The sequence below is a fragment of the Carcharodon carcharias genome, chromosome 21 (genome assembly GCF_017639515.1).
Source record: "Carcharodon carcharias isolate sCarCar2 chromosome 21, sCarCar2.pri, whole genome shotgun sequence".
NCBI lineage: Eukaryota > Metazoa > Chordata > Chondrichthyes > Lamniformes > Lamnidae > Carcharodon > Carcharodon carcharias.
Window position 1 is genome coordinate 27899583 of NC_054487.1, and position 27357 is coordinate 27926939.

Consider the following 27357-nt stretch of genomic DNA (forward strand, 5'->3'; position numbering starts at 1 on the left):
ATGTTGATTTTAGCTGGTTTGTTACAGTACAAGTTATAAAAAGTGAAATCGTGTCCATCAGTTTTCTCTCTGTTGGGGTCGTGGGGATTCCTTTCTTTTTAAAAGTTGTTGGTCTCTGTGATGAATTTAACTCATTCCTTGTATTTTTTCTATCACAAAATGTAGTACCTCACATTGATACAGATTAAGTTGCATTTGTCACCTGTCTGTCCAATCTTTTCACCTGTCCATGTCTTCTTGAATTTTCTTTAAAAAACACACATACCAGGAATACAGGCCCAGCACTGACCCTGAGGAACAGCACTCCCAAAACTTCTCCAGTTGTAGCAATGGCCATTTACCCTAGCTTTTTATTCATTCTCCATTGACTAACTTTCCAACCTACGTGCTACATTTCATGAGTCATATTATCAATCGCCTACATCTAAGTGCCATGTTGAGTGGCATAAGTGACCATTATCTTCCAAACTTCCTGATCATAACAGGGAATGACTTCGTTCTTCGATATGGGTTGTACAGTAGCAGGATAATGACCTGGTCCACCTGCAGCTCATAGGCAATCATACTAAATGAGATATTGACACAAGTGGTGCCAACCCCATTCACATGGTTGTCTTGATAAGGGTCTGGATCTTCCGAGAAGCGGCAGTCATCGTCGGATTGCCACTGCATCCAGAAATTTCCCTGACCTAATGCTGCTCTGCATTTCTATCAGGGTCTTTCTTCCAAACCTAGGTGTCCCAGAAGTGCAGAGCGTTGCATCCCTCAGAGAACTCTATTAGATCATAGCAGTGTTGAAGAAGACAAGACATGACCCTTTTTACACCACTAGTTGCCACATGGTAAATGTAAATGTCCAGCCTGCAGGTTAGTGAAAGACTGTGAGGGTGATGAGTGACTGTGAAGGGTGGGTGGGTGAGTCACTGTGAGGGGGGTGAAGTGGAGAAGTGTTCAAGATTTAACTTTATATTCGATTCATTAATTCTGTTGGTATATAATGGGTTAATAACCAGCTTCACTGTGTTCCCAGTGTCCAACATTCAATGTGATTCCACAATTGGGCAACACTTAAATAATCCTGATTATGCTAAGAATTAAAGTAACAACCAATTTAAGATCATCAGTCGGGCTCACTGTGTGGCTCAGTTACATGTGATAGAAGCTACATATATTTACACACAGGGCCCCGCCTTTTGCAAACAGAAAGAACATGTCCATGCATTGCACCTTTTTCAACTAAACAAAAGCTTGCAGGACAGCCATTCCCAGGTTCATTACCCATAGCAGTGCTTTGACCAGAGTCGACTTGCCTGGTTTGGTTTTAAACAAAAGCTTGACAGTTAACTTTTTTCCCCAGTGCATTCGCCATGATTCTACCAATCAGAGGCCACCTGCCAACCAGTCAGTACCCTCTTCTCATGCAGTATAAATTGTTGTTCCCTTTGAGATTTGGTATTCTTGCAATTCTGTCCTGATAAGTGCAAGACACAAAGCTTCGACAGCATGTCGCTTTTTTTTCAGCAATATCCAAACATCTAAATGAGTGCTGTCTAATATGCTCACCACTTACCACATGGCCTCAGAAATGTGGAGAATTGATGCTGCTCATTTTTAGAGCTACACAATATTAAGTTGTTAAAGTTTCAGCAGTTGGTTTGAGCATGGGTGTCACTCGCGAGACCATTGTTGCTGTTAGACAGCAGTTGCATTCAGGAAGACCACAATTTTAGAAAGCTGGGGCAGTACAGTAATATCCAAAATGTGTTCAGCCTTCATCTTAATAGAACTGTTGAAATGGGTGATTGAAAGGAATAGGGTGCTATTAGCATTAAAGGTGAGATTACAGGAGGTCAGTCATGAGTCAAAGGTGTTATTAATATTAAATGTCTGGACACTTTGTAAATGGCAGGCGACAGAATGTGAGCAAGACAACAGTCACAGCACAAAAGCCAATACATTGAGATTTGTTAATTATATTCCCTTCGAAAACTCTTAATATATTAATTATGATAAAATAGAGACAGTTTAAATTTAAACACTTCAATTAACAGATTATCACCATCCTTCGAGAATGTAAACAACAGGCTTTCTTTGCAGAGGAGCTGGATTACAAAATCCTTTTGAAGGTACTCTCCTGGCTCTGTCATTGAGTGTATTAACTGATCACGGTTTAAGACCCCAAATCTATTTTCAAAAGATTGTGTGTGTATTTTATTAATATTGCACATGGGATGCAGTATAGAAGTAATATTACTGGACGAGTAATTCAGAGGCCTGGACAAATGATTTGGAGACATTAGTTTGAATCCCACCATGACAGCTGGGGAATCTAAAACATGTTAAATAAATCTGGAATAAAAAGCTAGTATAGTAATGATGACCATGAAACTACCAGATTGTCATGAAAACCCATCTTGTTCTCTAATGTTCTCCAGGGAAGGAAATTTGCTGTCCTTACTTGGTGTGGCTGATATGAGACTTCAGACCACAATGTGGTTGACTCTTAACTGCCCTCTGAAATGGCCTTGCAAGCTACTCAGTTGTCAGCTCACCATTACCATCTCAAGGAAAATTAGGGATGAGGAATAAATGCTTGCCTTACTAGCAATGCCAAGACATCCTGTGAATGAATGAAAGCTAGCTATATTTTGTATTGTGTGGCAAAAGTGGTAACCTGATAGCAAGTTTAGCAAGCATCAAAATCCTATTGGACAACACTGATCTAAACCAAGAGCTCCACAAGCCCAATGCCTAATCTTAATAACACATTTCTCAAATTCCACAATAACAATTCATAAGAAATCATCAACATGCATTATGAATATGTCTTTATGATAGCAATAACACATTGCAGGATATGCCTTTAGTTGAATATAACGCATTTTCAGCAAAACAGATCAAAGAAAATTACCACACGCTGGAAGCATCATTCAGGCCAAAGACATTTGTTTAGCTTCCACGGTTTCTCTTCTGCATCTGCTATCTCTTTCAGCGATTGTAGAAGCACTTTTCTCTGAAAGGTATAGCCCTGCAGAAATGTGGCTTTTCTGTTGATTGACCTACACTCTAAAAGACCTAATAAGATTTTCAAGATTACTTTTCCAGCTGAGGGAGAATCTAACATCTGTATCATCCATCACTCTTTAAAACCCCTAGCAACTTGCTTTGACTTAGTCTTGAGTCCTATCTGCATGGGCTTTTTCAGTACGAATCCATCTATGTGACAAAGCTACCATTATCTGGTACCTCAATATGAATTCCAAACTTTCCCAAATATCTAATTATTTTTGTTTTGCCTCTGTCATTAGTTTATCCACAAGTTTATTGGCAGCAAATAAAACTTCACAATCATGAGGGCTTCTGCTTCCAGTTCTAATGCCTTTATTTCATTGTGTAATCAGTTAAAGCTACTGCCTCTGTGCAATTTTGCAATTGTAGGGATTACTACTAGAAGTTATTCCTTTTGCACTAATGGCAGCTCTTTCTTCTGTACATGATTGCTTTCTGATACACTTCTGAGGGACTTCCAACCCCACTATCAGAACTTGCACAGCGCCTCCATATTCTCCATTCTAGAACCCCATTCTGCCAGTTGGAACTTGCTTCTTGGCCATCATCCTAAACGTTAAGCCAATTTTTAAACTTGCTAGCAGCTTTTCCTACACATCCCATATTTGTCTCATCCCTCTATCCACTTGACACCTTTGAAATATATGTTACCCACGATGGGTAATTTAGCTTTGGATGCAATAACACAGTTCTTGTGCATCATGATCACCTGCAGTCCCACTATTCAGCCTTTGATCTACCATATTCTGCTCCTCAGAATCTTTATCACAAAATACATGAGCACTTGAAGTACAAGGTGTTTCATTTCCTTCTATCAGCTGCTCAGAGAGTCCAAGATTTTACAGTTAATCATGTGAAATGAAGTTTAACAGTTTCATTGCCGTGTTTGGTAAGTACCATCTTACCAACATGACCTTAGTGAGACTCACCATTTTCCATGATCCTCTCTTTTATATCATATTGAATCTCCTGAACTAAAGTCTGTCTCAGATGTTCTTATACAATGCCTCAAAGCTTTATGAACTTTCTCCAAGACCTCAGAGTACTTGATAAAAGCCTAACCTCCCTGCACATAAAGCACTCAAATAGACAAAGAAAAACTGAACCTAATTGTAGTGCCTTCTAGTACAGGAAGACTGAAGGCAATTTGGGATTTTGCTCACAAATTCTCCAACCATCTGGAGTGAATTCTTTGCATGAAGTGTCCATATCAATGTGATTGTCAATCTGGATGTTCAGCTAAGATTTCATGCAGAAGTAGTTGATCACCACAAGATGTTTTTTCATAAAGACCATTACTGAATGTTTCAGTATACATGACGATGATGTTCATGTTTTCACACATTGCTGAACTCGTCATTGACAAATTCCCCCCATAATCCATCAGAAACTTCACTGGTGCCTCAAGTCTACTCCCTATCCATGTCTCCATTATGTCTGTAGTCACCCTTTTGTCTTAACATTTAATGTAGAAAGTCTAACTCTGGTTTCCAGGTCCACAAAATATAAAAGCGAAACATTTGTCTTTGTCCAATACCTTTAGATCCTTGGCAACCACCTTGTTAAAGTCATGTGCCAATGAAATACTTACAATGGGGTGTGACGGCATTCTCCAATACCTTTCCACAGATTTCATACTTTTGAATAATCTCTTCTATTAGCCTTGTATACACTTCATCAACTATGCCTGCATCCTTTAGCAAGGTTTTTAACCTCTAATAAGTAGGTTGAGAAAACTGTCTATGTAACTTTAAGGCAATTTGTTTCTTTCCCCCCTCTGATTCTTATCACTTGATGCCATCAATACTTCTCTAATACTGCGATGAGAAGCATCTGTTAAGTAAGCTGCAGATCTACCGACTTTCCAAATAATTAATGCCTGATGTTCCATGTCAAGTTTCATTTATGCCTTCTTAACAGAAGGCTCACTCAACAGCATAGGCATCTCACTAGAGACTGCATCAGTACTGATAAAATGGCTTAGTTATTTCACACACCATTACAAGTATCTTTAGTGGCCTCAAAGGATTGTCATCACCAAACCTAAAACAAGTAGTGCTTTTATCATCTGTATCCTTGTATTGGTCATCATTGCTTAATGAATCTAGGTAACATTTTAACCAATCTGTTCCACAAACTGTCGAAGTGCAAGCACTGTCTATCACAGGATGGGGAAACAAGTCTGTGACTAATGCATTCATCACAGGACAAAAACTCATGATCAATGCAGTTCATTCATATTCATCTTCATCATCATCTTCATCTTCAATCTCAGATTTCTCTACATCATGCATCATTTCAAGGACACCACCTCCTTGTTTTGGATAGTTCATCACATAAATGGTACTTCAAGGCCTGAAACACATACTAACTGTTGCTTAGGCATCACTGGGAGTCATTCCCCTATTATTGCTGTTCCAATTCAGTATTCACAAGATTTGCGAAAGGTGCTTTCATCCTCATTCCACCTATGTGTAATCCTTCCACTGTATTAATGTTTGTGTCCAGCATCTGAGCCATTTTGAAATCTAGCAATCATTGAGCCCTCTATTTTTTGTGTCACCATGAGAGGTCTCATTTCCTGCAGCCTTGGTGGAAAAAAATGGTTGTTTCCCCAGGATTTTTTTCAAGTCAGCAGATATCTGGTCCACTGGGAGTCTCTCTCCAAAATCCGAGTACAAGCTAGAACCAGGAACCTGTCAATATGCAACACATTAGCGCAATCCAGCAAGTTAAGCACTAGTACTGGACTCGGGAGCTCTAAATTGATTTGCTATTATTTTCGACAACCTTAAAGTCCATCCAATAATCATCTATTTTCCAAAATGTAGTCGAGTCAGACCATGACTCATACGCATTTGCCAGATCATCTTTTGTACAAATTTCATCCAAGAACTCTATTAGAAGATCCAAACCTTCGTCAGTATCCAACTGATGATTATCCAGCTCACAAATATACCACTTCTGATTTTACTTCTGGTAGGAAGCGACAATGCCAATTCCTTATCAGTAGGGATGTAACATGTTCACAACTCTATTCTGCCACTAATAATGGGGTTCAGACTCCAAGAACATTGGCAGATAATCACACCCCAACAACTTACAATTGGTTTCTGCCATTTGTTACAATAGTTACCAGGATTGTAGTTGTCTATCTGAATTTTTTTAAGTTTCCAACCTTCATCTTTAGGCAACCATTCTCTGCTACCATGTCATTTTCTGGAAAGCCAGTTGGTGAAGGATTGTATAGAAGCAATCTTTACACAGTCTTACATTTATTTACAGTGTTAAGCATGACAAGCATATACCTCCTTATTCAACCACACCACAGTTTCAGTAAGTGTCTCTATTTTTGTGCTCAAATAAAATCCTAGTTGATGCCCACATCCTACATACAATTAAATATTATACAATTAACAGTCAGCATCATCTCCTGCAATTGCTTCTCTTCCCATACCTGCGTAGTCAACCCTAAGTATTCACTCAATTCATTCGCACTAGTTTCCCAAGCTCTGTGCTACATAAACTCCAACTCATCCAGGATGCCACCATCCATCCTACACTAGGTCACACCAATTACCCCATTCTTTTTGACCTCCATTGGCTCCCTATCCTTCAGTGCACTGACTTCAAAATTTTTGTCTACAAATTCCTCTACAGCTTCACTTTGTTGTACTTCTGCAACTTCCTCATGTCCTTGCAATCCCTGTTTTTTCACTCTAATTTACTATATATTGCTCTCCCTTCCTCCTTCCATCCAATCTACCATCGGTGCTGAAGACATTGGGAGTATTGTTCATACACTCTGGAACTCACTCCATTAATCCTTCCATTTTGCTACATCTCTCTGCACTTACCTTCATGAATTCCACCTTTATGACTGTGTCTTCACCAATCTATCCTAATTTGTCTCTTCTTGGTTATGCTGAAATCATCTATTACCTCAACCACAAGCTTGTTGCATATTGCAGATGTCATATGATGTTCACAATAAAGGATTATTGTGTGAGAAATTATATTAGCACATTTATACTTTGTTGATTCAAAGGAAATTCTATGTACAGTATATATTTCATCTGTGCAATCCCTAAAACATTTTTCTTATTGATTTTCTCATGATGCTAATTGTATTAAAGCATTGTAATCATTTTCTTCACTTCAATAATCCAATTTTATCTTCACTGTAGCTATCACGTTATGGGGCTTTTTATGATCACTTGCGATTACCAAGTGTGAGGTCAAAGACTGCCCTCGTTATTTTAATTCCTAAATTCGGCAGGGCAAACAGTTGTGATTAGAAAAATAAACAATATTAATCACTCCCAATCCTGTGCAGCAACTTAATGTGATCAACATATTGGCCTGGACTTGGTGGTTGTTATGACGGCGTAACTGTCTGCATTCATCACCGTTACTCTGTGAATCTGACAGAAATTTCTGGTATCTGCACACAAATAGCTAAACAGTGAAAATCCAGAGGCTGATGTCAGTGTTTCCCAGCTGATTCACAGGGTGCACTGTTGAAGTCCTTGCTGATGGAAATTAATTAGAAATCACCAATTCCTGTCAACTTCCATTTTATGCCATTATTCTCATGGTAAAAACCCTTAAAAGTTATACCTTGTTGAATGAGGTGTAATTGGCCTTTTAACAACATACTAAGTCATAATTACTCGTGAGCAGCCTCTCTGGCCCTGACAAACTGATTTTAAATTTACAGAATAACAAATTTCTCCATTCCTTAATTTAAAATAATCCACAGATTTTAAAATAACTTCACAAAATTTTGACATTTCAGCTTTCATCTTAGGTCCTGATCTTTATTTCACTTTCTATGAAAATATAAAAAGTGAATGGTAAAGCCTGTTTGTTACTTCTGGTTTGCCATCTGAGAAATCTTCAATATGACATCCTGGGTTTGAGTTTCATCCTGGATCTCAGAATCATGAGCCAGGCCATTTCCCACTGTCGTGATTCTGCTTCCTGCCAAAGAATGCCCACTCACTTATCTTCATGGTCGGGTGGGGAGCTGGTCTGGAGTCAAGGCTGCTGGCTCCAGTGGCAGGCTGAGGCAGAAATGGAGGTGGACAGGTTAAAAGGCCCATCTCCATTCACTGGGACATCAGCCCAGTTCCATAGATAAGTGCAAGCCCCCTAACCCTCACGCCGCACCCCACCCCCCCCACCACCAGCTCCTCAAATTCCTTCTCATAGTCTCCACCTCCACACTAACAACCCCCCCAATGCCTACTCACCTAGTATCCACCATGTACAGAACTCATGAGCCCAGAAATAACACTGGGAGTCAGAGTTGCTCGTAAAACTGTCAGTCACTTCAAAAATAAAATTATCCTCTTAAGAGCTCCTAAAACCAGCAATATAAATAGACAGTTGTCTCAACAACCCCTATAGAACTGAATCCGTTACTGGACTTGGAGCTCAGCCAAAAATCATAATGAGATTCTATTGAAGGACTTCAACAAAAATCTCTGCTGACCTGAATCCATTAGTGGGTTTAGAGCTCAGCCAAGGGTTCATAAAGAGATTCCATTGCACAACTGTTTCAACAATACCTCCAGAGCTGAACTCAGAGCTCATCCATCTGTTCAAGCTTTGAAGCAGTCAAACAGATGTCCAAGCTAAAATTAAATGAAAAATTAAGGCACTGAGACAATTAACAGTCAAATCTGAACATTATTCAATGTAGAAGAGCACCTATTCAATGGATAATGTACCCTTATGCATCTGAAGACTTATCCACTTTCATAATGCCAGTCAATGAAAAGAGGCCCAACAATCACTGCATTAAAAATATATTTAACTCATCATACAGCATTTCACTGGCATGTGAAGTTAGCAACATTTTTTGAAGTTGCCTGTCTAAAGGTTCCTGTTTCCAGAGCAGGGTTTCCCCATGGCTCAGGACATCTCTGATCTGGTGTGAGCCACGTGGGCTCATTTTAGTAGGCAAACTCTATGAAAATTGCAGGAGGGTGGGGGGAGGATGCCCAACTCTGCAATGGAGTCAGCAACGTCAGGACAGTTGTGTGTGGGCTGCAAACCAGGTGAGTGGGCAACAAGGTGGCAAAAGAGGTATAATGAAGGGACATGTGAAGTTATTTGCTTTGGGTCTAAGAACAGAAAAGCAGAATATTTTTAAAAGGTCTGAAAAACTTATAAACGTTGATGTTCAAAGAAACTTAGGTGTGTTTGTGCAGGGTGCACAGAAAGTCGGCATACAGGTGCAGCAAGCAATTAGGAAGGCAAATAGCATGTTGGCCTTTATTGCAAGGAGTTTTGCTACAATTATACAGGCTTTTGCTGAGACCACATCTGGAGTACTGTGTGCAGCTCTGGTCACCACATTTAAGAAAGATTATACTCGCATTGGAGGCAGTACAGTGAAAGTTCACTAAATTGGTCCCTGGGATAAGGAGGTTGTTCCACGATGAGGAAGACTAAACTGAGCTTATATTATGTGAAGTTTATAAGAATCAGAGGCAATCTCATGAGAATCTACAAAATTCTGAAGGGGCTTGCTTCAGTAGATGCAGAAAGATGGATTCCCTAACCAGCAGAAACAAAAACACAGGAGCAGAGTCTCAGGTTAAGGAGCCAATCGTTTAGGACTGAGATGAGGAGAAAGTACTTCACTCAAGGGCTGAGACTGTTTGGAATTCTCTACCCAAGAGGGTTATGGATACTCCATCGCTGAATATATTTAAGGCTGGGATAGAAAGATTTTTGGTGTCTCAGGGAATTAAGGAATATGGGATGTGGGTGGGGAAAATGGAGTTGAGACTCAAGATCAGCCATGATCATATTGAATGGCGGAGCAGGCTCAACAGGCCATATGCTCCACTTCGCCTATTCCTTGTGTAAAACACAATTGCAGCAAGAAATAATGCACAGGCAGAGATTAAGCACTTTAAAACCAGAAGCACCAGATTCGGCATACCAAAGGATCCTGTTCTAATACAAAAACAAAATACTGTGCTTGCTGGAAATATGAAATACAAACAAAAAATGTTGTAAATCATCACCATCTGTGAATAGAGATACAGAGTTAACATTCCAGGCCGATGACCTTCCAGCAAAACTGGGAAAAGTTAGAAATGTAATAGGTTTTAAGTTAGTGAAAAGGGCAAGGGTGGAAAAAGAACAAAAGAAAGGGTCTGTGATAAGGTAAAAGATGAGAGATTAACAACAAAAGAGTTGGTGGTAGTGTCAAAAATAGTGGTAATGGGCAAGTAAAGAAACAAAATATGCATTTAGAGGACCTGTGAAAGGTAGAATGCCAAAACAAGGGGAAAACTAGACTAAAACCGAAATCTGCAAAGAAAAGGAAAACAAAATGGGTGCTGAGATTAGATCTGAAATTGCTGAATTCAATGTTGAGTCTGGAAGGCTACAGGGCACATAATTCAAAGATGAAACCTCGTCCTTGTGTTTCATACAGTCTAACCAGTTATGTCATAAATCCTGGGACTAGGTAAATGGACCAAAATATTTTTTTTTTCCCTTTCAGTACTGTATATTCCCAAGTGCTCTGGAATAACATAATGGGGTAGAATGTCCTGCATTGAAAGAATTAGCACTTCATTCTAATCCAAGAAATTCTACTCCATTGAATTGTCCAAGTAAACTTGCATCTCAGAAAAGAAGGGGGAGAGGTAGACTTGGGGTTGGAGGATTGGATCTTGTTTGGGCAGGAGAGAGATACTAGGGTTTGGGAAGGTGTGATGCTTCAAGAGCGAGCTTTAATTGTGGCTTTCAAATAGGAATTGGATAAGTACCATAAAAGAAAATAAACGTGGAAGGCCACAGGGAAGAGCACAGGATTTGGGCTAAGTTGCTCTTGCAGAGAGCAGGCATGGACTCAACAGGCCAAATGGCCGCCTTCTGTGCTGCAACCATTCTGTCTTTCCTCTTTATGTGTGCATCTCCTCCTATGAATTTTGGTCTCTGCATTTTTTTATTTCATTCAAAATATACAATGTTGTAAAAATTAAAGGAAATGTGTGCAGGAGAGACACAGATAGTGTCACACATTACCCTTTAAAAAAAAACTTAAATAGGCCTCAAGTTAACATCCCGTGGCAAATGCAGCAAAGTCTAATGGCTGTTGAAGCAAATACAGGCGAGGCCAGGTTGTAATATGCTTGTAAATTTCATGCGCTGGGTAAATGACTGGCTTTTTTTCCAGATTGTTTTTGGTCTTTAACAAAACGCGATTCCTTGAAGTTTGACACGTGGAATGTGATAGTATCATTGATCTCATTGGCAGCCTTCCATCTCATGAGATGGCCGTGATGGTCAACTCTTGTGCTCAGCATGGTCTAGTGTGACTCAGGAGCCCCATTTGGGCATGGCAGTCTCTGTTACATACCCTGCAGAGGAAGATAGCGGGCTGAAAAGGTGCAGATTTACTGGCCTCTGTTTTCTCTGGGCCCTCTTTTCGGCTAGCTGAGCTTGCTGCTTCTGCTCATTTGTTCCAATGGCCCTCCAAACAGTCAGCCTCCAAAGGTCACAGCTGTCAGTAACTATCCCCCAGTTGTCTGCGTAAATATCCACCATCTTTATATCTCACTTGCAGGTGTCCTTGTAGCAGAGGTAAGGATGCCCAGGTGGTCATGACCCAGTGGCCAGTTCATCATACAGAAGGTCTTTGGGTACACGGCTATCATTCTTAGCGATGAGTATATGCTGATGGAATTAGCATGCTCCAGGACCTCTGAGTGATTTTGTCCTAGAAACATAGACATAGAAAACAGGAGCAGGAGTAGGTAATTCAGCCCTTCGAGCCTGCTCCACTATTCAATATCATGGTTGATCTTCTATCGCAACAGCATACTCCCACACTCTCCCCATACCCCTTCATGCCTTCAGAGTCCAGAGATCTATCTATTTCCTTCTTAAATATATTCAGTGACTTAGCCTCTGCAGCCTTCTGTGGTAGAGAATGCCATAGGTTCACCACCCTCTGAACGAAGATGTTACTCCTCAGTTCAGTCCTAAATGGTCCACCCCGTATCCCCGTATTCTGAGACTGTGACCCCTCGTTATCGACCCGACCACACCGCAACCCCCCCCCCCCCCCCCCCCCCCCCACCCAGCCAGAGGAAATATGACTCCTGCATCCAGTCTGTCCAGCCCTGTCAGGACTTTTTTATGTTTAAATGAAATCGCCTCTCATTCTTCTGAATTCCGGTGAATACAAGCCTCGTCGGCCCAATCTCTCCTCATATGATAATCCTGCCATCCCAGGAGTCAGTCTGGTGAACCTTCGCTGCACTCCCTCTATGGCAAGTTTACCCTTTCTTAAGTAAAGAGACCAAAACTTACACAATACTCCAGGTGTGGTCTCACCAAGGCCCTGTAGAGCTGCATAAGACATCCTTGCTCCTGTACTGAAGTCCTCTCGTAATTAAGACCAACATACCATTTGCCTTCTTAACTGCTTGCTGCACCTGCATACTTGCTTTCAGTGATTGGTGTACAAGGACACCCAGGTCCCTTTGTATATCAACATTTCCCAATCTAACACCATTTAAATAATATTCTGCAATTCTGATTTTCCTACCAAAGTAGATAACTTTACACTCATCCACATTATACGGCATCTGCCATGTATTTGCCCACTCACTTAATCTGTCTAAATCATCTTGAAGCCATTTAACACCCTCCTCATTGCTCACATTCCCACAAAGTTTCATGTCATCATTTGGTTCTCTCATCCAAATCATTAGATAGATATTGTGAATGGCTGGGGCCCCAAGCACTGATCCCTGCAGTACCCCACTAGTCACCACCTGCCATTCTGAATAAGACCTATTTATTCCTTCTCAGTTTCCTGTCTGCTAGCCAATTCTCAATCCATGCCATTACCCCCAATCCCCTGTGCTTTAATTTTATGCACTAACCACTTATATGGGACTTTGTCAAAAGCTTTCAGAAAATCCAAATACACCACATTCACTGGTTCTCCTTTATCTATTCAGCTAGATTCATCCTTAAAAATCTCCAGTAGATTTGTCAAACATGATTTCGCTTTCATAAATTCATGTTGACTTTGTCTAATCCTGTTGATATTTCCTAACTGTCCTGTTAGCACATCCTTTATAATAGACTCCAGCATTTTCTCTACTGATGTAAGGCTAACTGGTCTGTGATTCGCTGTTTTCTCCCTCACTGTGGTTACATTTGCTGGGACTGTTCCAGAATCTACAGAATTTTGGAAGATGACAACCAACACATCCACTATTTCCATGGCCACCTCCTTTAGTACCCTGGAGTACCCAGGCCCTGGGGATTTATCAGCTTTCAGTCCCATTAATTTCTCCAGCACTATTGTTTTAGTAATACTAATTTCCTTCAATTCCTCTTTCTCACTAGACCTTTAGTTTCTTAGCATTTCTGGGAAGTTATTTGTGTCTTCCTTCATGAAGACAGAACAGAGTAGATGTTTAATTGCTCTGCCGTTTCCTTGTTCTATTATAAATTCTCCCGTTTCAGACCGTAAGGGACTTACATTTGTCTTCACTAATCTTTTTATTTTTATATACTTATAGAAGCTTTTGCAGTCCACTCTTATTCCTTGTAAGTTTGCTCTCAAGAGATGCCAAGGATGAGACAACAAAGGTGGAAACCGTTCAGCTTTTCTCCTGCCTAGCATACATTGTCCAGGTATCACTACTGTAGAAGTGCACTGGGGATACAGGCTTGGTAGACTAAGTTGGCTGGTGTTCTCAGTCAGATTGGTGTTGCTGCACACTCTCTCACTCAGCTTATTGTTGTAGTAAATATCTGTCTCTCATTGCACTGCTCACATGAGGTTCAACAACGGTAGACTGGCAAAAGAATTAGGAATTCAGAGACTAAGAGTTTTCAGAAGAAAAATTGAAATTGAGAGCCTGAAATTGTGGGCCCAAAAAGACTGAAAGGCTAAAAATGAGAAGCCTAAGTACAAGTCACATTAGCTATGATTGTGAATAGGCAAGCAAGCTCATAAAGTGGGTAAAATGAGAGATCCGGAGACCTGAAGAAAGCTGTGGGAAACTTAACGAAAAAAGTTATGTTGTTAATTGTCTCAGAGGTAGGCAATATGGCCAGTATACTAGAAGTTCAAAAGCTGTTTCACAGCACCACCATGTTGCCAGGTTGTGGAACTGTGGAATGTCAGAGAGCAACTGCAGAAGCCCAACTATAGCAATGGAGAGCCATATTAAGTCAGAGTTAATTGTGGGTTGACAGAACTTGCTAACGTTGTGTGCCAGTATAATGGTTATGCTTTTGGCCTAGTAATCCAAAGGCCAAGACTAATAATTCACACTGATTCTGGCCCTTAAACACTTAATAGCAAATTTCTCCAAGGTCAATTTTGAATGTTAGGGTTGCTCACTGACAGCACCCTATCGTAGTACCAAAGTGGTGGCTGTGATCTTTAAGGCCACAGCCTCAATAACAGAAAACTAACTATCTAAGACACTCCAGTCATCTTGATGCAGCTTGCTAGATTAAAGTTGACCAATATTTGACCAAGACCCCAAGGTATGTGTGGGGAGCCATTGTCATTTCTGCTCCTCCAGGCCTCAAAAATAAAATCCTTGTTGGGCCTCTTCAGCTATGTTGACTGTGGAAATGACTGATACAGCATGGGTTGTGCATTAAGCCAGTTCTCACCCGAGAACCCAATGTATAGCTTAGGACTCTAGTCTGCATATTAATAAAAGTTTATTAGTTGCTTCAGGCTAGCAAACCGTAGGCCCCCCCTTAAAATAGCAGTGGGTCAATTATACGGCTACAGACTTAACTTTCTAACCATATTGTATGGTTAATGCCAATTTCCCACCACATCCCCTCACTAAAGTTAAATTTGACACTGGCTAGAACAAGTTACGTTGAAGAGACAGATTAGAAGCAGTACTATGGACATTTACCATGCCGAAGCTGACCTGGGAGAGTTTGATGTTGTCAAAGAGTTGTGGCATAATTTCAAAAGTTGTCAACTTTTTTTTTAAATGATTGATATACTATTGGAATGCCCATAACTGGCTCACAGAAAACTGGAAGGTATGCTGTTTTATAACACCAGCAAAATATTACGCATAATATATTACTCTGCTGCTAACGTGGAGAAACGTTATCAGGTGGGAAGGTGGTGGCATAGTGCTATTGTCGCTGAGCTGCTATTCTAGTGACCCAGGTTAATGCTCTGGGGACCCGGGTTTGAATCTCACCATGGAAGATGGTAAAATTTGAATTCAATAAAAATCTGGAATTAAAAGTCTGATGATAACCATTGTCGATTGTTGTAAAAACCCATCTGGTTCACTAATGTCCTTTAGGGAAGGAACTCTGCTGTCTTTATCTGGTCTGGCCTATATGTGACTCCAGACCCACAGAAATGTGGTTGACTCTTAAAATGCCCTCTGAACAAGGGCAATTAGGGATGGGAAACAAATGCTGAGCTGGTCAGTGATGTCCACATCCCATGAATGAGTGAATAAAAAAAGGTTTGCCCCACTAAAATAAACAGACAATAAAAATATTACTGGTCAGTATTCAATTGCTGTTTACGGATCAGAAGATGATCGTAAATTATGAAAAAAAACCCAAAACTTTTAAAATTCTGAAATTTGCCCAATACTCTCAAAACATTTATGCAGATAAATAAAAAAGGCCAAATACCTGGCATAATAGAGTACAATTAATTTCCCTACAATACAACAATCACCACACTTCAAAAACTACTTAATTGGCCGTACAATCATTTTGGCTGATCTACAATTGTTAAAGGAATTTTATTTACAAATGATGTAAAATTGTTCTGTGCATTGAAATTGGTGCACAGGCTGAGTGTACCTTTTTTGTGTGTATTGGTTTATAAAAGGAGCAATTGCTAACCTTTTCCCCACACTCCTAAAATAGCTCTTAGAAGTAAACTAATATAATGTTTTGAGCATGTTGTTTTTCTCTGTTAAGGAATATTTGAAAAGTTTTTTCCTAAACTTCTATAATTTGACATTTAACAGCATAATAACTCCTGTTTGAACAAAGGAAGGAATGAGGAGTTCCAGAACTGACCAGAAGCAAGCAAAATCAACATTAAGGTAGTGGGGGTGCAGTGATAAAATGAATGTCAGCAAGAAGATTTCAGAAAAAAATCACTGTCCTGATAAAAAGGCTGCAAGCAAGCACTTAAATGGAAGTCCAGAGCATCACATCTACAAAAAGTAATCAAAAGGGCTAATGGAATGACCTTATCTCAAGGGGGCTATAACACAAAGGGGAGAAAATTATGCTTCAGTAGTACAATGTCTTGGTTAGGCCCCATCTGAAGTACTGCAGTTAGTTTTGACACCAGAACATACAATGGATATATTGGCACTGCAGGGAATACAGCAGAGATTCACCAGAAAGATGCTGGGGTGTAAAGGATTAAAAATTTGAGGACAGCTTGCCTAAACTTGGCTTATATTTCTTCTAATGTAGGAGGTTGAGGATGATCAAAAAGATATAGTGATTCAATAAGGTAGATACAGAAACACGATTTCCTCTAGCTGGACAATTAAAAGCAATGGATCACAATTTTAAAATTGGAGCTAGAATGAAATTAGGAAGCATATTTTCCACATAAAGGATAGTAAAAATATAGAACTCTCCCACAAAAGGCTATTTATGTTTGCTCAACTGAAAGTTTCAAAACTGAGATCAATAGGTCTGTGTTTGTTAAGGCAATCAATTAATATGGATCAAAGGCTGGTAAATGTAATCCAAGTACAGGTCAGCCATGATCTGACTGAATAGCAGAACAGATTCAAGAGTGTGAATAGCCTACTCTCATTTCTATGTTCCCAAAACCCACCCCACAGTCCTCAGGGCTGGTCCCATTGATTATACAGTTTAAGGTCAACCTGACTTTTACTACACCCTGGCTTCCTCTTTCCTGTGTTCTTCAATGCCAGGATGCTCCCTAGTCCGACACAACACTTTCAAATCCAGACCTCCCAGGAATGATCATAATCCAAGACCCCGCCTTACTAGTGCTATCACAATCAATGACTTCTCACCAGTTCTCCTCCCCATATTGCCCAGACCCACTATTCCCTTCCTAGTGGTCTCAAATCTCAGGCTCACTCTCCCAAGATAATCAACCATATGCAGCTTCCCATTACCTATTTCTGCTATATGCAGTAGCTGTAACATGGGACATATTTGTTACCATCTTTCACTGTAAGCAAGATTTCAAATTAACTATATAATTAAACATATTGTCAAGGCCATTTCTACAGAAGTAAACATAATGATCAAAGTTAAAATAAAAAGTTACTAGCATTCCAACTTTACTGTGTTACAGAATTGCGATTTCATATTCACTGTAAATCAGAGACCCTTGATAATATATTTAAATTACAAACAACATTATTCTCCAACTCAATGAGAAATTCCAAAGGAAATCCACTATTAAAGGTCTAATTTTCTACTGGATTCTTTGGTAAATTTAGTGCAGATTCACTGTCCAGACTTCAAGCAAACTTAAAATTTGAGTTGCATTTCAAAATGTTAGAAAAAGCAGTTATTTTATACAGAAACCATAATGTATATAACTTCTAAATTACCTTACTAATCATAATTAAATAAGATTTCAGGAAAGTCAAGTTGTGATAGGCAGCCTAATGAGCAACTGAAGTTCAACCTCACCCAAATTTACCATAACAGCAGATTAATATGTCCTGTACTGCACAGTATAAAGATCGCTATAAGCAATCCATTTATTTGACTCACCATGACCAATGCCACAAGATTTACTATGGTAACAATAGCACATCCAGTGTGTGCATTTCCGAACTGTCACATTTATCCTCTCCAGTATCACAATCAACTTTCTAGATCATTCTTCATTAAAAACAAGTGCAAGAGAGAGATGGGATGGAAAATAGAGTGAGAGTTGACATAAAGGAGAGAGAGAGAATGGGAACACAAACACATAATCGAATGAGTGTGAGGCCAAGTTTACGATGTGATCAGAGAGAGGTACAGAAAGCAAGTAATGGGCTAGTGGAGAGGATTTACAGAAGGACCATGACAAAAATAAAGCCAGACAGAGAAATATGCTAGACATTTCAATATGGATTCAAATACATTTATATCATGCATTAATTTCAATGCATGGAGTATTACATTCAAAATTGATAAGTATCTGCAGTGCCTGTTAATCCTGCAAGTGGCTCTGTGATAGGCCTTTCAACATTAAAAGGCATTGCTCTGTGACACAAAGTTGCAAAAATATAAATAACACCATGATTGCTACTGTTTCCGAGAAACCACTCAAAATGCTTCCAGGATGTATATTTATATATTATATTTCCTGGTCAAGAACTGAAATTCCTAATGTCCAAAATAAGTATTTAAATAAAGTAAACAAGAATTTACCCATTGAATTGTCCTTGTACTTTTTAAAAATTTCTCCTTCATAGTTTCATTTTCTCCCAAAAGCCTGGTCTTTGTCCGAGCTCTAATGTCATCTTAATTTCAATCATGTAGTCTCGTCATGCACAGTGTACCCAATTTCCTAGTATACATCAATGGTTGCTCAATATTTTCCTTTACCTTCCAGTGGTTTGTGATCAATTATTTTTCAAAGCAATTTGATGAAAACACAAAAACAAATTTCAAATATAACATATTGAATGACTTTTAAGAAATAAAACTTTACAAGGACGATACCAAGACTGGGAGATTATATCTATAGGAAAGATTGAACATGCCGGGGCTTTTCTCTGGAAGACTGAGAGAGAGCCTGACATAGAGGTCCTTAAGATTATTAAAGGGTTGATAGGTAAGAAATAAAAAATGTTTCCATTTGTGGGGGTAGGGGCCATACATTTAAGATGGTCACGATTAAAACCAATAGGGAATCCAGGAAAAAATAGGAGCGGCTAAAATGTGGAACTTGCTACCACAAGGAGTCGTTGGACAAAATAGTAGAAATGCATTTGAGTGGTAGATAGCACTTGAGAAAGACATATATGATACTAAATTAGATAAAGAGGGGTGTGAGGAGGCTTATATTGGTCCAAATATCAATTTTCTGTGTAAATCGAGGCACTGAGTGCATTTCATTTTTTTCAAATAAAGTCAGCATGTGGGCGAATACAAGATATGACACAAATGAGCGTGTACACGCCACTAAACAAAAGCAAAAAGACATACCATTGATTTTCTGCAGTGGGTAAGACCAAAGGACCCAATAACTTCAAGTGCAACAACAGGAAAATTTATCACAAGGGATCCACGTGCGAGACAATTATTTACATTTCCAGCTACCAGTTATGATAAACTTCAGATTTTCATGGTCCTACATAACCCTGCGTTTCCCCTCCACGGAGATCAAAGGGTTTACATGCTATCAAAAGGACTGGATCCCTCTCACCACAAGTCTGCCAATTTCTCGGCATTACCTCAAAAGCCCAAAATCATTTCACAGTACGAACTGGATGATTATCCTTTATGTAGCCAACCTGGAATTTCCTTCCCCAATACTGCCAAAGACTAATGCCTCAAAAGTCCCAAAGATTTGCTCGCCAGTAGAAATGCAACAATGTTCCTGATCCTCCGGTGTTTCTGGGGTCAGAAAGGGGTCAGCTCATTTGACTCGTAGCGGCAGGCACTCAATACCTTCTGGCAACTGGAAATAGGCAATAGAGCTTGCCAGTAAAATATCCCCTCTGTAGCTTTGAAACTCAACTCTAATAAATGCAATTATTTGTCTCGAAATAGTTTCTTACCATGGAAATTAGAATCTATAATTTTTGCATATTGATGAAAACATATATGTTTGTAATCCTTTAGGTTTCTAACATACGAAACCAAAAGCCACACTTGGAATGCAGAAACCGTTGCTAAGGTAGAGAGCAATGATTCCAAATTCAGTAGGGAAAAAAATAAATCTTTTGTTCATGTGAACTGCGACATCAACTGAAGTCCAAAATTAAAACTACTTATAATTAACTGCCAATTGTACAATGTCATTGCTAGTATGTTATAGATATTGATGTGCACTAAGATATTATAAATGCAAGAAACCAGCAGTTTTCTTACGGTTGCGTGTCATTGCCATTTGACTTAATATGTTAAGGATATTCTGCAGATAGCTGTCCGACAATGCCACAATCTTGTATATTTCTTAAGATTTTAAGAGAGATCGACAGCTAGGTGTAAAATTATGCTCCAAAGCAGCAAACAAACAGTTCTCACGGCATAAATTTTATTCAACGTATTAAATATAGAACGATGTAAACAAATACCAAGATGTACAAATGTATCAAAACTAAACTAGTTCTGTTGACATACTAAAATAAGCTAATTTATTGACAAAACATATAGGTAAGCATTCTAATTATTCCTTTTTTAGAAAGATTTAGAAATATTGGTCACTTAAAAAATCGGTAGGCAATGTTCACCATTTTATCTATGTTATTACATTGCTTACATTGTTTCAATTATTTGATTTCATTGATTTCATGGCAGCATTCTAGGATTTTCCTTATTTGTCAAGTATACATTTAATAACAAATCTTCACAATCTCTCCAACATTTCCCCTAAAAGTGCAGAGCCGAAAGCAATTAGAGACGATTGAACAGGCCGCCATTTTACGGGCCACTAACAAACTCATCATCAATCGGATTATGGTGATCAGATTACAGTAGACGCAATTTGTTAATATCGCCTATACACCATTCACGAATGGTTCAGACAAAGCCGCATTTCAAAACGTGCGACAGAATTAAATGATCGCCAATATTACATACATAAACAAATTTTCACAATAGGTATAACGCGTCTTTTTAATCACCGCTGTAGGTAAATATAACAGCCAGCTGAGAACACTTTCCAAACTAAAAGTCAAACCATTACCAACGCGCAGAGCGGTCATCACGGGGTCAGTCACATTCAACACCACCAACCAAACCCAAAAGAAATCATTTACGTTCACTACGAAGCACTCGAGGGGAAATCGCTACCAAATTTTCAATATTACTCAAGAATGCATAACATAGTCAATGGCAGCCACTTACAATAAATTGATACATTTAAAAACACTTCCTGATTTCAAAACATACCACAGAACACGCCAGTCGAATAACAATGGCAGCACTTTGAACTTACCAGGTTGGAATTGGTTGCATTCGAGTCGTCTTCTGGGAAAGGTATGTAGACTGCTAAGGCCACACAATTAGCGAAAATAGTTAGGAGAATAATTATTTCGAATGGCCTGAGACTAAGAGTTAAGGAGCCTTCGTAATTAGAAAAATAAACTACAACCCGAAATCAAAGATTTACATCTTATTTGTTTGGAATTAAATATATCTTGCAGGAAGTATAATTTGGAATTCACCAGGAACGTCTTAAATAAATAAGAAAGGCATTAGGATATTACATGTCAGAAAGAAACCCGCACTTTTATTTAGGAACCAGTTTTTATTTAGTCCTACAAGATATGTGGGGTCTGTAGCTGTGGAAAAGGTTATATGCGCGTCAATGTCTTTGAAAAGAAAACTGTTATTCATGTTAAGTGTAAGTCTGGAAAACAAAAAGGAAGTATTCCCGAACATGTCAACTTCAGCATTCATTGCTAGATCACTCCAAGTAAGCATATAAGCATATGGATATGCACTGTCTAGTTCCATTGTAAACTATCAAGTCATAATCAGAAAAACTCCTGCAATGACTTTTCTTCTGCATCTTTACTTCAGGAATCCTACAAAGATCCATTCTGGCCCACCTTCTATTTCTCATCTATATGCTGCCCCTCAGCAATGGACATCCAAAAAAAGTCAGATTCCACAAATATGCTGAGAACACCCAGTTGGATGTCACCACCACTTTCAACTCCTCCCTCTCCCCCTCCCCTACACCTGATTTGTCAATTGGGTTATTCAATATTCAGTGCTGAATGAACAGAAACTTCCTCCAATTAATCACTGGTGAGAATCGGTCTCCAGTCCCCACCACAGATTCCATTTCCTATCTACCAACTCCATGCCCCTCCCTGGCCACTGCTCAAGGCTAAATCAGACTATTTACAATATTCTCCTAAACTGAGCTTGCAACCTCATCCTCTCCATCACCAAGACCACTTACCTCCACTTTTGTAACATCACTATTCACCACTCAGCTCAAATGCTACTGAAACTCTTATTCATACTTTTGCTCCCTCGAGACTTTTCAATGCTCTCTTCGCTGGCCTCCCACCTTGCACCCTCTGAAGATTTGAACTCATCCAAAATTATGTTGCAAGGTATCCTAACTCACACGTTCCATTCAACCATTAGCCCCTGTGGCTTGCCGATCTGCATTGGGGCGCAACTGTCCATGACTCAATTTTAAAAGCCTCATCCATGTTTTCAAATTCCTCCATGACCTCATCACCTCTCCGAATATCTAGTTACAAGATTTTGTTTGATAGCCTTCCTTAAAATATCTTACTGCGTTAAAAATGCTATCCAAATACATACAGGGTCTTTAAAAGGTTCCAAAGCCTCGTACTACCAACCCATCACTTGCGCTTATGTGCGCTTTGCATCTATGTACATAAGCACTTCAGTCTGGCTGTGTGCATCTTTTTGCATACCTTCATGCCTGCAAACATTTTTATAATGTTTAGCTGGTCGAAATTCTCCCATTATTTCCTATCTTAAAGGATATTTCCATTCGACTATATTGATACATGCTCGCCTCACAGGGTTTTTGAGAGTCAAACAGAAGAGAGCCCGTGGTGGACGTGTGGTCGCGGCGTTAGCTTGTTTTTTCTGCTTGCTATACTGCTGCCTTTTCCTTTGGGTTGAGTTGGCCGTAGAGACCATATTGTTGCCCATCATCGCGGCGGCTTTGGCTTGTCTGGCCGCGTCGATGGCCGCCTGCCAAGACAAGGCAGCCCCCGGACTTGGGATGTGCTCTGGAGCCAGACCGTCCGTCCTGGCATTGGGAAGGCCATGGGCAAGTATTGCCCGGCTGCTACCATAGTTGGTGCCTGGAATATAAAAAAAAATCAATCAAGAAAATCTTGTATAAAATTTTAGATATGTATACACCATATCATTTAACCTGCAGTATTTTTTTTCCAATTATTTGCTGCCAATTCCTGATAATTCTCCGATTTTCAGTCGTGAACTCTGTTGGGGATTTCGAATCAAAACAGTAAAAGAATATTGCATCACAGATAAATAACTTTTCCTATGTGTGAAACGATTAGGCAAATAGAATATATTATAATTTAAAATGTTCCGAAATTTGAGATTAAAAGGAAAAACTGCAACTTTAAATAATGACTTCACAGATGGTGGAGCCATTTCCTTCGCGAATGATTACAGAAAAGCTGAAGAAAAAACAAATCTCCGTCCATAGTTCAAGAAATAATGATTCATCCGGGAGCTCGATTTAAAAAAAACCTCGAAGGCAAATATAGATGCCGTTCGTATTACCTTTACGATACAATCGCTAAACATTCTCCATATATAAATATAGTATTTAACTATAAAAGAGCAATTTTTAAAAGGCATCTGGACAACTTGATCGCATGTTAATTTCATGTGAAATACATGTGCAGCAGCACTACTTCGAACGAATCTTTCACCATGCATGTCTGCAGATTAATCTTTGGGAGAAAACAGTGCAAGACGTTGCATGAAACATATTATTCTGCCAAACTGTCTGTTAAATGTTGCCATACAACCCAAACACCCACCGGTTATATTCATGGAAATAAGATTTGTGATGCTCCTCTCGTTTTCTCTCTCTCTTTTTCCCTTTCTCTGTTTCACAGTTCTTACCTTGATGGTTTTCCTCGGGAATATACATCCTCTTGTTTTCATTCAGCATTTAAATACGCCAGATTTTTGCTCCGCAAACGGCGATTTATTACCTGATCCCCATTATTATAATAAAACGCAAGTAACTGATCCTCTCTACCTCCCTCTTTCTCACAGCACATCCTGACTACATCCGGGGCTTCACAAAGAGCACATCATACACATTCCAAGCTCGCTTTCACTCTATTCAGTGGAAATTATGGGAGGAGAGAAAATATCCAGGGCAGCTCTCTGAGGGTTAAATGAGAGAGGATCGGTAAAAAGTAACGAAAATGACCGAACGAGGCGTGGAAAATAGACGGGGAAAAGAAAACATGCAGTCTTGCAGGCCATTCCCTGCGATCACTGGAGGAGTCCTCTGAGCGCTATCTCCTGACTGTTTCCAGATGTTCTTACGTGTAAAATAAACCAAGCACATTTTTTCTCCAGTGCCTGGAAACAGTTTATGGAATCGTGACGTAAAATAAGCAAGTGGGCAACGTCTCCCTGAGCCAAGAAAAGCAAGAAGCTCATGCCAATTGTTTTCTTCTTTTGGCTTAACCCTATGTTTTATTTCACTTGTTGATATTTTTCATTTTTGTATTGAGTAATGGAAGAAGGAAGCAAATAAAAGATAATAGATTTGTAGAAACACAAAGATTTATTTCTCCCCCTGCCAATTGGTTCTGAATAAAAATGTTTCCTGTGTATACATTTTGTATTAAGTCATAGCAAACAAAAACTTGCCTATGACTTTTGGTTGATATAAATGATAGAAGAAAGCAGCATTAAGACTAAATGAATTTCTGGAGCCCAGGGAAAAGACATAAATACCTGCCAATCAGAAACTAAATTACTGGAAATCTCCTTACTGCTCATTAAGAACTGTGTCACTAAGTACTGAATTCAATTTAAGCAATAGTGAGCTTTTTTACCTCTAAATAAGTAAACCAGAAGCAACAGAAACCAGACCCTCGGGCCCAGGAAGATAACACATAAACGTTCCAATTAAATAATTATAGCTAGAATTTTCAAATCAGTTAGAAACAAAATAAATAAATGGGTGGAATCAAATAAGGTTTTGTGCATAAATTGTGCTGTTGCTGGATTGTGGCCAATTTAGTTAGTAAATTGAACTTGAAATAGGTGGGTATGGGTTTAAATCTATTAGATTATTTTGTGCAGCTCAATACATATTATTTTTACTTCACAATCATTCAATTTGGAACAAAATGCATTGGGATATGAACCATGTAACAAACTACACCAGGATGTAACTTTTATCTCATCTTAAATAGAATGTCACTTAGCTGTACCCTTCCCTCTCTATATCCAGCAACCCATATTCTGCAGTACCACCACACTGCCTGTACTGCCATTTCTGGCTATTTCTTTATTTATATAGCAGTTACTTATTTGTTTCTCGTGCTAGCTGAATCACCTATAATGCTAAATTATTGTTTTTTATGCTCAGTTAAGTAAGTTTATGCTATTTTTTTCTATTTTAAAGTTGATAGATTTTTACCCATGCCATTTTTGTGTTAACATAATTAGCTTAAACACTAACTCAAGAGTATGGATAATAAATTAAACAATTAAACAAAAATTCAAACTCATTGTCCTGCCAGGTTCAAATCACTTACAAAAACAAACTTAGATTCTTTACACCTTGAAATCTATTTCTCGTACTGTAACATTGCAAATTACAGATGTATTAATCATGGGAGTAAAGAGAAAAGGCTTTTATTGATTTTAAATGTGAGATATATATAAAACATAGCACTGTGAATTCAATCTCTAGTTTCTCTCAAAGATTCTTAAAAGTGAAGAAAATCGCAAATCCTGAGATGAAGTGGACACCTACTTTTCTTCAACTCAGAAATTTACTATTGTGCCCTGGGAAATCATGCAATATATTAAGATGGCACAGATTGCATATTGGAAAGTTCTGCAAATAGGATGCTCAGATGCCCGGATGCTGTAGGAAAATTGATACATATAATTGCATAAGGCTTTTTTAAAAAATCAATTCTAATTTTGGATGTTAACGGCTTTGTTTACTGAGAAAGAATGAAAATAAACCAAAACATTTGATTGCACTCAACTGCTCTCATGAAAAATATAACTAATTGAAGCCCAGGTTGAGACCTTGAAGTCAAATAATTAAACAAAATATTAATAAATGTGATTTTCCATTAGCAAATGCATTTCAATATAGATTAGTGGGACTTGGTGCACTTTGAAAAAGAAAGAAAGACTTGCATTTATATAGTACCTTTCACACCCAGCTGACATCTGAAAGTGCTTTACAGCCAATGAAGCACCTTTGAAATATACTCACTGTTGCAGGCCTGAATTTTACGCTTGATCTGTGGGCCTGTGATTAGCCCCCACCGTGATTTCATGCTGGTTGGCTAATTAAGGCCCACCCAACGTGAAGCATGTCTTCTCAAGGGTTGGGAAGGGCCAGGCAAAGGCCTGTCAGCCAGCAGGTCTAATGGTGACCTAGCAGGTGGTTTAAAAATGTCACAGGCAACTCCTTGAAGGCTGCCAGGGAAGAACATATTTGCAGTGTTTTGAAGACCAAAGTTATGACCTCAGTGCAGCTGGAGGCGCCAGGCAGGAGGGCAGGTTGGGTGGGCACTCAGGCACCCTTCTCCCACCCCCCCCCTCCCCCCCCCACCCCCGGTTTTCGGATGAATGCCTCGCGGTCCTTTCCTGGTGGAGGTGGCTGCCAGGAGGGACACCCTTGTCCCCAAAGATGGAAGGACGAAGCCACCACACCTAACAAAAAGAGCTTGGGGGGAGGTGCCGGTGCAGGTCAGCAGCCAGGACGTTGTGCGACACACATGGGTGCAGTGCTGCAAAAGGTTTAACAACCTGCTGCACACTGGAAGGGTAAGTATCATGTTGGCACAGATCAGGGTGTTGAAGTGTTAAGGTCTGGCCTTCCCCCCCACCATGGAGCTCAAGGGTGTTAAGAGTCTGAGCGCTATTGTCAATGACACCAGAGCTGGCCAAGTGGGTGAGCCCTTGCTGCTTGGACTGAGTGCCTTTTGGCTCGAGGGCCACAACTCAGATGTGCCCTGCAAGGTGTTCCTCATGTGTGATTGGCCAGGCTGCAATGGCACAGCAAGTAGTGTATCCTTTCAGGAGAAGATGACCCATAACATTGAAAGGTTGCGGACTGGCAGAGGTCTCCCAAATCTCCTGATCCTATCCAGATTCGAGCAAGATGCCTTGGAGCTGGAGATTCGCCACTCGGTCAACCATTCGCAGAGAGGCTAGGGTGTCAGGTGAAAGTAAGAGTGCTGTGCACAGAGGTGAAAGTTTTGGATGGTGCAAACATTCCAGTGTACTCTCTTCATTGATGGGAGCCTCAAAACTAGATTCCCTATTGATCATTGAAAGATGATGGCACCATGATGCAGATCT

The 27357-nt window shown here is 39.5% G+C and overlaps 1 protein-coding gene across 1 annotated transcript in view; it reads right to left on the reverse strand.

Annotated features, from left to right (window-relative positions):
* The window catches only part of cacna1c (calcium channel, voltage-dependent, L type, alpha 1C subunit), a 1373114-nt gene extending 1348813 nt beyond the window's left edge, over positions 1-24301 (reverse strand). Inside the window, exons 1-3 of the mRNA XM_041215565.1 lie at positions 23905-24301; positions 22781-23105; positions 21242-21347 (exon numbers count right to left, since the gene is read on the reverse strand). Of these exons, the coding sequence (XP_041071499.1) occupies positions 21242-21347; positions 22781-23105; positions 23905-23953 (480 nt within the window). The 5' untranslated portion in view covers positions 23954-24301. The remainder of the gene's footprint in view (positions 1-21241; positions 21348-22780; positions 23106-23904) is intronic.
* Positions 24302-27357: the final 3056 nt, after the last annotated feature.